The 14,358-nt window shown below is 44.0% G+C and overlaps 1 protein-coding gene across 3 annotated transcripts in view; it reads left to right on the top strand.

Moving 5' to 3' along the window:
* The window catches only part of CUL3 (cullin 3), a 148,300-nt gene that overhangs the window by 95,541 nt on the left and 38,401 nt on the right, over positions 1-14,358 (top strand). For all 3 annotated transcript variants that reach the window (XM_073581099.1, XM_073581100.1, XM_073581101.1), the window contains exons 7-11: positions 5,984-6,129; positions 6,454-6,630; positions 6,753-6,923; positions 8,782-8,889; positions 8,978-9,102. In XM_073581099.1, coding sequence (XP_073437200.1) covers positions 5,984-6,129; positions 6,454-6,630; positions 6,753-6,923; positions 8,782-8,889; positions 8,978-9,102 — 727 coding nt within the window. The remainder of the gene's footprint in view (positions 1-5,983; positions 6,130-6,453; positions 6,631-6,752; positions 6,924-8,781; positions 8,890-8,977; positions 9,103-14,358) is intronic.

Genomic DNA, 14,358 nt, shown 5'->3' on the forward strand with positions numbered 1-14,358 from the left:
GATCGTTTTTTATTCTGATTTTTGGGAGGCAGAATGAACAAAAACCAGCGTTTCATGAATTTCTTTTGGGGGGTGTGTTTACACCGTTCTGCGTGCGGTAAAATTGATAAAGCAGTTCTATTCTTCGGGTCAGTACGGTTACAGCGATACCTCATTTATGTTGTTTTTTTGTGTTTTGGCGCTTTTATGCAATGAAAACCATTCTATATAAAAAAAATTATTTTTGCATCGCTTTATTCTGCGAGCTATAACTTTTGTATTTTTTCTCTGACGCTATGTGGTGGCTCGTTTTTTGCGGGACAAGATGACGTTTTCAGCGGTACCATGGTTATTTATGTGTCTCTTTGATCGCGTGTTATTGCACTTTTTGTTCGGCAATATGATAATAAATCATTATTTTTTGCTTTGTTTTATTTTTTAAGGGGTTCACTAAAGGGGTTAAAACTAAAGGCCAGACTGAGTCCAGAATAACTCTGCTGCCTCACTATAGTGACTGGATCCCTTGGGGGTTTCATCTGAATCACGTCACTTGGAGATTTAGATGGAAACCCCAAAGTAAGTGGTCAACGTAGAGCGCCGAAGAACAGTGATCCCAAACGTTGTGTAAAATGTTCCCATTAAAGCTTCAAATCAATCCACAAAAAAGCAAGTCCCCACTCAGATCTGTCATCTGTTAATGGATATATGAGGGGGCTTCCACGTTACTGGTAGCACACAGGCTCTGGAAAAGCTAAATGGCTCCTCACCCGCCAAAAGAAATTCAGCACATTCTCCGCTCCCAAATCCAAATGCCCCCCTCCCTTCTGAGCCCCAGTGTAGCTAAACCACATTTATAGCACCCACGTGTTTGGCATTTCTGTAGTGATGGGAGCCCGACTAATTTACAGGTGCGTGTCTCCAGAAGCATGAGCTGGGCATAATGTACTGGTGACTACAACGTACTGATCATTACAGCGTACTGGTCGCTACAACGGCAGTTTTCAATTTTAACTTGGCAACATCCACTGCTGCATGTTCCTGGAAAACACCCATGGAGTCAAAATCGTCACATCTGTAGATAAATTCCTAAAGGGGTATAATGACGCGCCCCAGGGGCCGTGGGGTACTCGGTACCGGGCCCGTCGACTTCAATGGGGGATGTCACGATGGCTGTGACCCGGTCCATGGCCCCAGGCGGTCAAATGCAAAATGTTTGAGTTATTATTATTGGAGTGTAGTAAAAATGAAAATAAAGTTTATATATGAATACGTGACGCCACCTGTGGTATTCTGGTCAGAGACGACCAGCGCTGCGGTGTTATTCCCCTGAGACTGTTGGTGTGTCGCAGCTTAGGTTAAAATGGCTCTCCACAGGTAGATCAATAGTCCCAGGGCCGCTGAGAGTTGTTTTTAGGGGTGATATTGTCAGGCGGCGTGGTGGATGTAGCAGTGCTGGGTGCTTAGTGAAGGAAAGGGGACAAAGGACTCAGTTGAATGCAGTTCCAAAGAGCTTTACTCACAGTCTGTTGCACACAGACACCCACTTCAGTGCTGAGTCCTCCAGGCAAAGGGGTCCAGTAAACTCCCAGGTAAGGCTACTTTCACACTTGCATCAGGCCGACGTACCGATGCACGTTGTGAAAGATTTGCACAACGGGGGCAGCGAATGCAGTTGTTCAACGCATCCGCTGCCCCATTGTAATGTCCAGGGAGGAGGGGGCGGAGTTTCAGCCACGCATGCGTGGTCGAAAATGGCGGACACGACGCACAAAAAAAGTTAAACACGACGCATCCGTCGCACGATGGATGCGACGTGTGGCCATGCGTCGCTAATGCAAGTCTATGGAGAAAAAACGCACCCTGCGGGCAACTTTGCAGGATGCATTTTTTCTCCAAAACTGCGCATTGCGACGTACGTCACATGACGCTAGCGTGAAAGTAGCCGTAATGAGTACACCCCTCCAGTACGCCCTGTCAGTATATTCCTTCCTAGGCCGTCTTCTCAACGCTGCTTTAACTCCTTCCTTCCTATCAGCATCTCGGTCAGTGTCCCAGGCTAGCTGCCGCGGATCCTGTCAGAATTCGTAACTCAGGGATTTCTTGATCCTATGTGGCAGCCTTTCTGGAGAAGGTAACTGTGGAAGTTCGCTGTGGCCCATACAGTAACAGCTGTCAGCTTGCTAGTTAAGTTCGATGTTCACTTCACTAGGCTAGGGGCTGAGACCCTTCGGCGACCTAATTACTTCCCCCACCTGACAGCTATCAGCGTGAGACTCTAGAGGAATCACGCCTTCCTTCAGGGAACCTTTCTTTCCAAACCAATCAGCCCAGCTGCTCCTCCTGACAGGAGCTGCTCCTCCTGACAGGAGCTGCCCCCCCTGACAGGAGCTGCCCCCCCAACACGTCCTTCCACTTGCTCTCCCCCTGAGGGAACTCCTCAACTGCCTTCAGATCTCCCACTCTTTCTCTAGGCTTTGCCCACTCGCTATCACTCATTGGCTGTTCTAAATCACTCCACTTTTTAAGCTCCTCCCTTTCTACCTACCTTCCCCACAAACCCCCCACACCCTTTCCTATCCAGTCTGCGATGAGGCCATCCTCCCGAAGGGTACACCCGGATGCCCTTACTAACTAGTGTGTGTTGGGTGCAGTGTTAGGAGTGTGGTAAAGTGCCCCCACCATACCTGGTCGTGAGATACCACACCTCTGGATGAGGTGCAGTACATCTGTGGCTACTGGACCCGCATGGGCGCCACATTAATTTCCAAACTGGGGTCACTTGAGGGGGGATTCTGCTTTTCTAGCATTTATGGGCTCTTTATATGAAATCCACAAACTAGTCTAGGAAAACCTGCGCTCCAGGAGGCAAATAGCACTCTGTCCCTCATGATTCACTCCGTACGGCAAAGTACTGTACAGCCACAAATGGCGTATTTCTACGTTCATTAGAAATTGTGGGACAAATTCTGGTTCCATTCTTACCCATTTCCCAGTATGAAAATGTAAAACTTGGGGTTAATACACAATCTTGGTGGTAAAAATGTTAATTTATTTATTTTCTTCACTGCTCCATGGTATAAAACTCTGTGACACACCTGTGGTGTCAATATAATCACTGCATCCCTAGATAAATTCATTGAGAGGTTTAATTGGTAAAATGGGGTCGCTTTTGGGGGTTCTGCTGTGCTGGCACCTCAGGGTCTTTGGCAATGTGACATGGCGCCCTCAAACAAGTGCAGCAAACTTTTCACTGTAATATGGCGCTCATTCCCTTCTGAGCTTTGCACTGTGCCTCAAAAGTAGTTTTCGATCACATATGGGGTATGGGTGAACTCAGGAGAAATTGCACAACAAACTTTGGGGTCCATTTTCTCCTTTTGCCTTTGTGAAAATGCAAAATTTGTAGCTAAAAAAGATTTTTATGGGAAAAAATTTGAATTTTTTACAATTTTATTTCACTGCTTAATGTTATAAACTTCTGTGAAGCACCTACGGGTTCAAGGTGCTCAATGCACATCTAGATACGTTCCCTAAGGGGTCTAGTTTCTAAAATGCTATCACTTGTTGGGGGTTTCCACTGTTTAGGCACATCAAGGGCTCTCCAAACGCGACATGGCGTCTGATCTCAATTGCAGCCAATTTTTGCATTGAAAAGTCAAATGGTGCTCCTTCCCTTCTGAGTCCTGCCATGCGCCTAAACAGTAGTATTCCCCCACTTATGCGGTATCTGTATGCTCAGTAGAAATTTCACAACAAAATGTATGGTCCATTTTCTCCTGTTACCCTTGCGAAAGTAAAAAAAAAAAAAAAAAAGTCTAAAGGAAAATTTTTGTGAAAAGTAAATGTTTGTTTTTTTTCTTCCACATTCCAAAAATACCTGTGAAGCACCTTTGCCAAGTTTCCGTTATTTTCACAAACGCAAGTCATATCAAAGAAATTTTACCACTATCATAAAGTACAATATGTCACGAGAACACAATGTCAGAATCACCATGAGCCGTTGAAGTGTTCCAGAGTTATTACCACATAAAGTAAGAGTGGTCAGAATTGTAAAAATTGGCCCGGTCATTAAGGTTCCGTCTCAAAGGTGTTCATTGGATTTATTCATGTTTATATATGGAAACATCCAGCCTGCAGTTCATATATCTATATCTGATTACCAGTGTGTCCCATGTGGAATTTTAAACATTATTATGGCTACCCAATATTGGCCCACATAGGTGTGTTCCAATTTGGACCCTAGTCATTAGTGAAGCTGGAGAATGTAATATAAGTACCTCTGGCTTCCGGCATACTCGTCACATGCCTGAATGTTTTGCATGTGTGCACTCCGCCGGGAAGCCCAAGTGCTTCCAGTTTCTGGCACCAATATTATGTGCCTGCGCAGCAGGGATGGAAGCTTTCCACTGTGCGCGTACCACAGACGAATGTCGGACTGGGCATTTATTGGCAGGTAGGAATGAGGAAGGGCGCACCCTAAAGTGCGCCGGGATATTTAAAGCCCACCCTTTCCAGACATGGTCAGCCTATGACTGTGAAAAATGAGGAAGAATGAACTCATGGAGATCAACATTCAACACTGCGGAGACACCATCACGTTTCTCAACGCAGTGATTCTAGAGCAATGCCCCCATCCCTTATGGGAAATATGCAAAAACATGCAAAACACAAGCAGAGGAGACACCATCACATGTTTCTCAACGCAAGCAATGACTAGTAGGAGCAATGCCTAGTAAAAGACTGTGAAAAATGAGGATGAATGAACTCATGGTCTTTTACTAGGCATTGCTCCTACTAGCCAGTTTTCTACTCTACACTGATGAGGGGCAATACCCCGAAACAGCTGTCTGTGGATGGATACCATGTTTTGGCATAGGTGGTTCCCTTCATTGGAGACTGCCCTTCCCGTGGTTGTTCTTTCCCGGGGAAAGACCTGGCTGGTCATTGCTTGCATTAAGAAACATGTGATGGTGTCTCCACGGCTTGTGCATGTTTAAACCTATGACTGTGGACATGGGTTCCCTAATGGTCTTCAATCAGGCTTCACAGTGGGTGGTAGCCTAGTGGTGGAAACAGGTTTAAAAGCCCTGCATGCTCGGCCCACGTATACCACAATGGACTTATGATTATCTTTTAGCATCTGTACCTCGTATGAACACAAATTCTGGCTTCCTGACGATTCTTCAGCAGCTCACATGCTTTCTGCAGAGCACACTAAAGGTTTACCGTAATTGTGTCCGATTGTTCACTGCTAGAGTTTGTAGGTCATGGAGTGTGGAAACTACGGCAGAGAAAGGTGTTAACTGGCATTAAAACTTCTGTTCTACAGTTTTACATTCTGCCTCTAAAGAAGACCTATAAAGAGCAGAGCACTTGTACCTCTTCCCTCTGGTTAGCACTGTTTATATGGAGAGAGGATCACCTTAGGTGTCCTTTGTGACTCCAAGTGTCTGTGCAAGTGCGTCTGAGCCATCTAGTGGTCATCTCCATTAATAGAAGTTATTAGAAGTTGTTATCAACGCAAAACTGCTGGATCCCACTGCTGCTTATATACTGCAGGAAGCAGCATGGTATTAATGGAAAAAAACACAAATGATTCTTTTCCACAAAAAAATGAAGGTCCTTCTGGGCCTGAAGGTGCATTCGAAATGATTGGCTGCCCCCATTCACAGCTATTGGCTCTTCCAGCAAATGGTGATGGGCATTAGCTCTAGCTTTTTTTTTTTTTTTTGAGCACCATTGTTTCCACAGTGCTGTACATGAGCAGGGGTTACATAATAAACACTAATAGAAATGACAGTGGGCAAATTAACAATGACAGACTGGTACAGGGGTAGAGGACCCTGCCTTTGGGGGCTGCAGTCTAGATAACCCGTTAGACTGCACAATTCTTGAATGCAAATTCTCTCTCCTTCCACTGGTTGAAAGACAGTTTCTGGGGTGACCGAGGGACACAGATTTTCTACTAGTATTTCGTCTTATTTGTGCATTTCTTTGCTTTCAGATCTAGCGTGTATGTACAAGTTGTTCAGTAGAGTCCCGAACGGCCTGAAGACGATGTGCGAGTGCATGAGTCTGTACCTCCGAGAACAGGGAAAAGCACTGGTTTCTGAAGAAGGGGAAGGAAAGAATCCTGTGGACTATATACAGGTTGGTATACGCAGATGGAACCTGATGCGTTACCACCTTGTCTACAACCTGTTTTTTCTGGGGCAAGTAGCACGAGGGGGGAGAACTATTTTTCTTATTATTGAGGTATATTACAAAGTTTCCTATCTTTTCTTGTACTGGAAAGTTGATTTATAATCTGAGGTTTAACGTTTTGACTTTTTAAGGAATATGCCTTGATATGTTTTTGGCACCTTAGTTCGGTTGGAAAGCTGTCTAAACCACCATTTTCACCTTCCAAGCAATTAAATATTCTCATGCTGAATTTCATATTTTTCTTTTTTTTTTTCTTTTCACTTTTTACAGGGACTTCTTGACCTGAAGAGCAGATTTGACCGGTTTCTTCAGGAATCTTTTAGTAATGACCGTCTTTTCAAGCAAACCATTGCTGGTGACTTTGAGTATTTTCTTAATCTGAACTCCAGGTCCCCCGAATACCTTTCCTTATTTATCGATGACAAACTGAAAAAAGGAGTCAAAGGAGTAAGTGCTCTTAGGGAATGGCCGGTTAGATCATGAGGGCCTACGGGAGGGGGTTGGTAGTATGTTTTTTGTTTTTAAATACCGTATATATGTTTTGACATAACCTTTGATTTGTTTAACAGCTGACAGAACAGGAGGTAGAATCCATACTGGACAAGGCAATGGTCCTGTTTAGATTTATGCAAGAAAAAGATGTATTTGAGCGTTACTACAAGCAACACCTGGCCCGAAGACTCCTCACCAACAAGAGTGTGTCTGATGACTCGGAGAAGAACATGATCTCTAAGCTGAAGGTGAGAGGAACTTAATATGGTAGTCTTTTTCCTGCTGTATGATATTGATGACCTATCCACATAAGTTATTAAACCCTTACTGCCATTGGACGGAAGAGTATGTCCAATGGCAGTAACCCCCGCTTTGATGTGGGCTCCGCTGGTAAGCCTGCATCAAAGTGGGACATGTCAGCTGTTTTGAACAGATGGCGTGCCCACAATAAGCGCGGGTGGAATGGCGATCCACCCTCCCCTATTAACAAGTTAAATGCCTCTGTCAAACGCTGACAGCGGCATTTAACGCGCGCTTCCGGCCATGGGGCCAGAAATACGCGCTCCACTGACCCGTCACGTGATTGGGGGTCATCGGTGTGTCGGCATAACCTCTATGGTGGTTGATGCCGGATTGCTATGAGCCCCACCCTGTGGTCGGCGCTCGTAGCAATGCTGTAATTCTACTACCTACAGACAATCTGAGCAACGCCTGTATGTAGCAGAGGTTCAAGTTGTGGCAGCTTATAGGCCATTGAAGCATGCCAAAAGTTTAAAAAAAAAAAAAAAATTTTTTTTACAAACATAAAAATAATCTAACTTTTTTTAAATCACCCCCCTTTCGCCCCATTCAAAATAAAACAATGAAATAAATCAAACCTACACATATTCGTTATCGCCGCGTTCAGAATTGCCCCATCTATCAATAAAAAAGGATTCACCCAATTGCTAAACAGTGTAGCGAGAAGAAAAGAAACACCAGAATTATGTTTTTTTGGTCGCCGCGATATTGCATTAAAATGCAATAACGGGCGATCAAAAGAACGTGTATGCACAAAAGTATCATTAAAAACATCAGCTCGGCACGCAAAAAATAAGCCCTCATCCAACCTGAGATCACGAAAAATGGAGACACTACGGTTATTGGAAAACGGCGCAATTTGTTTTATTATTTCTAGCAAACTTTGAAGTTTTTCACCACTTAGATATAAAAAAGAACTTAGACATGTTTGGTGTCTATGAACTCGTAATGACCTGGAGAATCATAATGGCAGGTCAGTTTTAGCGTTTAGTGAATCTAGCAAAAAAGCCAAACAAACAAGTGTGGGATTGCACTTTTTTTGCAATTTCAACGCACTTGGAATTCTTTTCCCGTTTTGGAGTAGACAACATGGTAAAACTAATGGTGTCGTTCAAAAGTACAACTCGTCCCACACAAGATAAGCTCTCACACGACCATATTGACGGAAAAATAAAAAAAAGTAATGGCTCTGGAAATAAGGGGGAGCGAAAACGCAACTGCGAGAGCTGAAGAGCTCTGTTATCCGTGTAGTGGCTGCGTCCATGAGCTTCAGATCAGCTTGTATTGAAAAGAATGCAAGTAGTAGAGACCATGACTGGATGTAGCTGGCCTATTGGGGTTCACATACTCTTAAGTCTGAATGTGCGCTCTACTTGGGGAGACTGATGGGTAAGGCAGTGCCTTTTGGGAAAAAGTTATGCAAGTGAGAATTCCTCAAGGCAGTACAAAGCTGGCTCTCAAGCACCACCTGTTGCATATGTTGTGGCCTTGTGTTATGTATAGGTTTTAGCTTTTTGGTGTAATTCTGTCTGCGATGATTATGTAGTGACTGAAAAGTGGTTGCTGTAAAACAGGAATTGTCAGACTTATTAGGCTACACAGATTTTCAGGATTTTGTAACTATAATTAGTGATAGTTTTAAAAATGATTTTTTTTTTTTTTTGGCGTAAGAACCTGACTTGCACAATAGGCCGTCTTCTGATGATACCTTTTTGAAGTGTATGGGAAAACAAAATTAAGTAGCCACATAAAGCAGATGGTCAGCGAAATCCAGTGTGTTGACAGAAAATGGTCTTTTCTTTCTAGACGGAGTGCGGTTGCCAATTTACATCAAAGTTGGAAGGCATGTTCAGAGACATGAGCATCTCTAACACCACTATGGATGAATTCCGGCAGCATTTACAGTCCACAGGGGTATGAAAGTAAAAATGTCTCTTGACATTGTGTGTTTTGTACTCGCAAGTGTGCCGTCACTTCAGTGTCCTATGATTTTATATTTCAGGTTTCCTTAGGGGGTGTAGATCTCACAGTGCGAGTGCTGACCACTGGTTACTGGCCTACACAATCTGCGACACCAAAATGCAACATCCCACCAGCTCCTAGGCATGCCTTTGAAATATTTAGAAGGTACGTTTCTCAGGAATGGGAATACATTAAGGCGAATGTCCTACTTACCCATCATACCGACCCATCAAACTGCGGTTTGAGTGCTATGTAAAAAGGCATTCCCACGGCAGAACGTATGTGCTGGTATTTGGACACTTGCATTTCTTGTTTGCAAGTTTGAGCGGTTTGCTGTAATGTTTTATTTATGCTGCTTCGTATAAAATTTGTAGCACAGCCATTTTTTTATTGGTTCTTGTCAGTTTCCTTACTTCATCCTCCACATGCCTAACCATCTTATCCTCTACATTATTGAGAATTTGGCATATACCTGCCATGTGTCTACACCAGCTTTATGCCATAGTAGAGGAATACAGGCTATTGACCAATGCCTGGAATTTCCTGCCATGATCCATCACAAGTTTTCTCCTGAGAATGACTGTTTATATGGGAATAGTAGTGGAGCGTGCATAAAATGTCCAAATCCTTTTTATTTAATCAGAAAGCTGATTTCATTGTATTAACGGTGTCTCAATGTCTTAAGAAAATGTATCCTAACCATATTTGTTCAAGGTGTATGGTAGCGTCCGGTCATACAGAAGGGTTTATCCTGGAGGATCTGTTACCAGGGCTGGGGAGTTTGTGTCCTTTTTGGTGGAGTCAATATAAAATAGACCGACACCTAAAATATATAATATATTCGGTTCAGTAGTTCAGTGCAAGATGTGCTGTATTTTTTTTTTTTTTGTCATAATTTGGGAAAGTTCTGAAATGTCCTATTCTGTTCCTGATCTAAGGATGTCCACTTTTAGCTGAGATGAATCTGTGCTGCAATTATGCACATGCTCAGTAGTGACTAGTGCTGTGGGGTCAGAGCGGAGATCAATCTGTGCTGCACTTCATGCACATGCTCAGTAGTGACTAGTGCTGTGGGGTCAGAGCGGAGATCAATCTGTGCTGCACTTCATGCACATGCTCAGTAGTGACCAATGCTGTGGGGTCAGGAGTCGGAGGTTTGGCTTACCGACTCCTCAGCCCTGGCTGTTACTCTCCCTCCTAGGTCTAGCTTGGTCTCCTCTCATGCTCTGGTGATGGGTTACAGCCTGCAGTGGTGATGTCACGATTACAGCACCTGAGACCACTGCAGCTAATTACTGTGCTCGGCAGCACAGGTGGCTATAGTCCTGACGTCAGTCTGTAAACCAGCATCTGAGAGGCATCACTGAAACCAGGGATGTCAGAAATAGATCATTGAGGCCCACGAGAACTCCTTGGGATCAGCTGGACACTTAAATGTAGTCAGTTTAAATACTTGGGAATTCATATCAGGCATAATATTATACAAGACTTTGAGCGTTTAAATATTAACCTGCTACTTGCTAAATTTCATCAAAAAGTGAAGGACTGGTGCAGGTTAACGTTGAGTATAGTGGGAAGAGCAAACCTAGTAAAAATGGTTCTCGTGCCGCAAGCTTTGTATGCCCTCCATAGTGCGCCCCTTTGGATCCCTGGTCGAGTCTTCTATCAGATAAATAGAATATTAGAGAGCTTATCTGGAAGAGGAGTGTTCCTAGAATTCGGTTGGTGGTTTTACGTAGATCTAAACAACAGGAGGGGGATTAGCGGTTCCTGACCCATTTCTATATTATCTTGCAGCACAGTTGCAGCATTTTAGAGGTTGGGGGAGGAGGATTCCTTCATGCGAAGTTCCTCGGGGTGTATGCTCACATGCATGGTGGGAAATGACTTACTGGTGCGGGCTCTAGACTCGGGGTAGTTCCGTCAGGGTCGAGCTATCAATAGTACGACAATGAAGTGCATGGATAAGGTATGGAATATGGCCAAAGAAATACTGGGTATACAGGGAGTCACAGGGCATGCCCTGATCTGGAGACACTTGACATGTACAGAGTTAAATAAACTAGAGGGTTTTGAGCTATGGGAGAGGAGAGGGCTTAAACTAATATCACAGCTTTATTCGGAAGGGGAGTTTCAATCTTTCGATCTCAAACAGACGTTTTTCATTCCTAATGCAAGATTTTTCCAATATCTCCAGCTGTGACATGCTTGTGAAACACAACAGCGACTCTCTCCACTAGGTAATCCACTTAGAACTCTGCTGTTAGAGTAGTGATGGGAGGAGGATCAAGAGGTATTATATCCATGATATATGCAGCAATGTTGTTAGAGTGGCAATTCCGGAGACTCTGAAGAATAAGTGGCAAGTTGATGTAGGTGATTTAACAGATGATGAATGGGAGGATGCATTGCAAGAAGTCACAAAAGTCTCGGTTAGTGAGGCGCAGAGTGTCACATCTTTATTTGCTTCACCGAGTATATCGAACTCTTGTACGGCTGTTGAAAATGGGCTATGCTAGAGAGGCAGATTGTGGGAAATGTGGAATGCCCAATGCGGATCTAATGCACATGACCTGGAACTGTCCTCGGTTACGTAGGTTTTGGAGGGATTTGACTGATTTACTTAATGCTGTCTATCAATGTCAAATAGTACTAGACCCTAAAATGGCCCTTCTGGGTCAGGTGGAAACTTTGCCGCTTTCAAAGGGACATCAGCTGGCAGTCTCGCGAATATTATATCAAGCTTGTAAAAGGGTGGCGGCTCACTGGAGGGGATCCTCTATACCCACAATCACGGAAGTTACTGATACATATATTTCTCCATATCTATATTAACTGTATCAAAAAAGACGAACAATTAAGAAGTGGGAGGATAGGTGGGCGCCCTGGTTGGACACTCCTGGGTTTGCGCCTTCTAAATTAACGTGGATGAGAGCTCTGATGAGGTTATAGCCGGAAAACTGTAGCCGTGTGGGACCAAATGCATCGGGAGAAAAGTGAGTTTTTTGTTGGGTGAGGGTGGGGAGTGAGATGGGAGGGAATTTTATGGGGCTCCAATGTGTTTATGGAATACATTGTTTGGGAATTATCCTGTATGTGATTACCTGTTTTTTCAGTTTTTCAAAATGTTCAATAAAAAATTACCTGATATTAAAAAAGAAATAGATCATTATTTTAATAAAGCTCTAGCTGATAGTGAACATCACTTTTTGCTGAAAATACCCTTTTAAGGGGTTGTCCAGGTTTGAGATTACAAAAAATCTGTCACATTGTGACAGCATGAGGTGCTCATTGTTTCATGATTCCCCAATATTGACACTACAGGGTGTACCTTAAGCGCCCGTTACACATAGCGATATCGCTAGCAATATCGCTGTAACGTCACCGATTTTGTGACGTAGCAGTGATATTGTTAGCGATATCGCTACATGTGATACTTATCTCCGACCGGCTCCCCGGCTGGTTATCGCTGATCACGCGAGAAGGTCCTGGACCATTTCTCGTCGGGCGCTTCCTGTGACGCCGACGAGCGACGCGTGCACGTGGGCGGGAGGACGTCAGGATCGCTGCGTCTGACAGGTAAGTACCGACCCCTGCTATATCGCTGGTGAGATCTGCCTGTGTGGCAGCTCACTAGCGACCACTTAGCGATGCACCAGCGATCCATATCGTTGTCCGGATCGCTGGTGCATCGCTAAGTGTAACGGTACCCTTATACTCATGTATAAGCCAAGTTTTTCAGCACATTTCTCTGTGGTGACAACGACGCCCCCTTGGCTTATACACAAGTCAATTGTCCAGAAAGTCGGTGGGGTAGGGGGAGAGACTGTTCACAGGAGGCATGAGCCGGCGACTGTAACAGTGCCCGCTGCTAAAGAGAAATGAATATTAATTTCACTTACAGCCGCGCGCAGTGATAGCTGCCAGGCTTCCAGAAGACATCCTACTCGTCCACCAGCGTACCCTTGTAGCATCTGGGTGGTCCCGGCGTTTTGCTTGTGTCCCATAGGCATGGAGCACATATTCATTACCTTAATGAGCGGCGCCACATGATCGTGTCGGAAGAGCTGCTGGAAGCCGAAACCATGGAGATGCTGCAAAGACGCCGGGACCACCCAGATGCTATGAGGACATGCTGGTGGGGTGAGTAGGATAGGGGGCCACGCGTAGCGGGACAGGGACTGGGAGTCATGCATACCCTGCTAATACTTGAGTTTAATATCCTTACCCAGTTTTCTGTGGCAAAATTAGGTGCCTCGGCTTATACTCTGGTCGGCTTATATTCGAGTATATACAGTATGTTATCACATGCGGACTACTCCCATCTGGCTTCTCTGTCTAGTCTGCACGTAACTACATGTATAAAAATCGCTTACATGTGGTCTTGTGACCGTTCCTTGCAGTGATAATAATTGGGAACCATACGCTGTCAGCATTCCGAAGTCTTCAATCACCTTGCACTGAAACCTGGACAACCTCTTTCTTTAATAACCATCTGTACAGTGCTAAACGTAGAGGTCCACACTCATCAGAGAAATACTAGGACAGGTCATAACAGAATAAAATTAGAAGAGCGTGTCATTTCTTCCCTTTAAAAAGAGATACGTGTATGTATTTATATGTATGTGTGTGTATGTAGTAATAAATTTTATTTCTATAGCGCCGACATATTCCGCAGCACTTTACATTTCAGAGGGGACTTGTACAGACAATAGACATTACAGCATAACCATAATCACATACACTGCGTTCCAAATTATTATGCAAATTGGATTTTTAGTGTCATAAAGATGTAATTTTTTGTTTTTCAAATACTCATAGATGCTATTGTGTATCAGGGCTCTTTGGATCACTGAAATCCATCTCAAACGCCTGTGATTAGTTTACCAGGTGAGCCCAGTTAAAGGAAAACTACTTAAGAATGATGTTCCACATTATTAAGCAATGCACAGGTTTCAAGGAATTTAGGAAAGAAAACGGATCTCTCTGCTGCTGAAAAGCATCAAATGGTGCAATGCCTTGGTCATGAGATGAAAACATTAGATATTTCCCAAAAACTTAAACATGATCATCGTACTGTTAAGAGATTTGTGGCTGATTCTGAACACAAACATGTTTGTGCTGATAAAGGCAGAATGAGGAAGGTTTCTGCCAGGCAAGTTCATCGGATTAAGAGAGCATACATGAAGACTAATTTTCAAACAGTCTTGTTTACTGATGAGTGTCGAGCAACCCTGGATGGTCCAGATGGATGGAGTAGTGGATAGTTGGTGGATGGCCACTATGTCCCAACAAGGCTGTGACATCAGCAAGGAGGTGGAGGAGTCATGTTTTGTGCCGGAATCATGGGGAAACAGCTGGTAGGGCTCTTTAAGGTTCCTGAAGGTGTGAAAATGACCTCTGCAAAGTATATAGAGTTTC

Source organism: Dendrobates tinctorius, unplaced genomic scaffold (genome assembly GCF_039654945.1).
Source record: "Dendrobates tinctorius isolate UK_male_01 unplaced genomic scaffold, ASM3965494v1 ptg000069l, whole genome shotgun sequence".
Taxonomy (NCBI): Eukaryota; Metazoa; Chordata; class Amphibia; order Anura; family Dendrobatidae; genus Dendrobates; species Dendrobates tinctorius.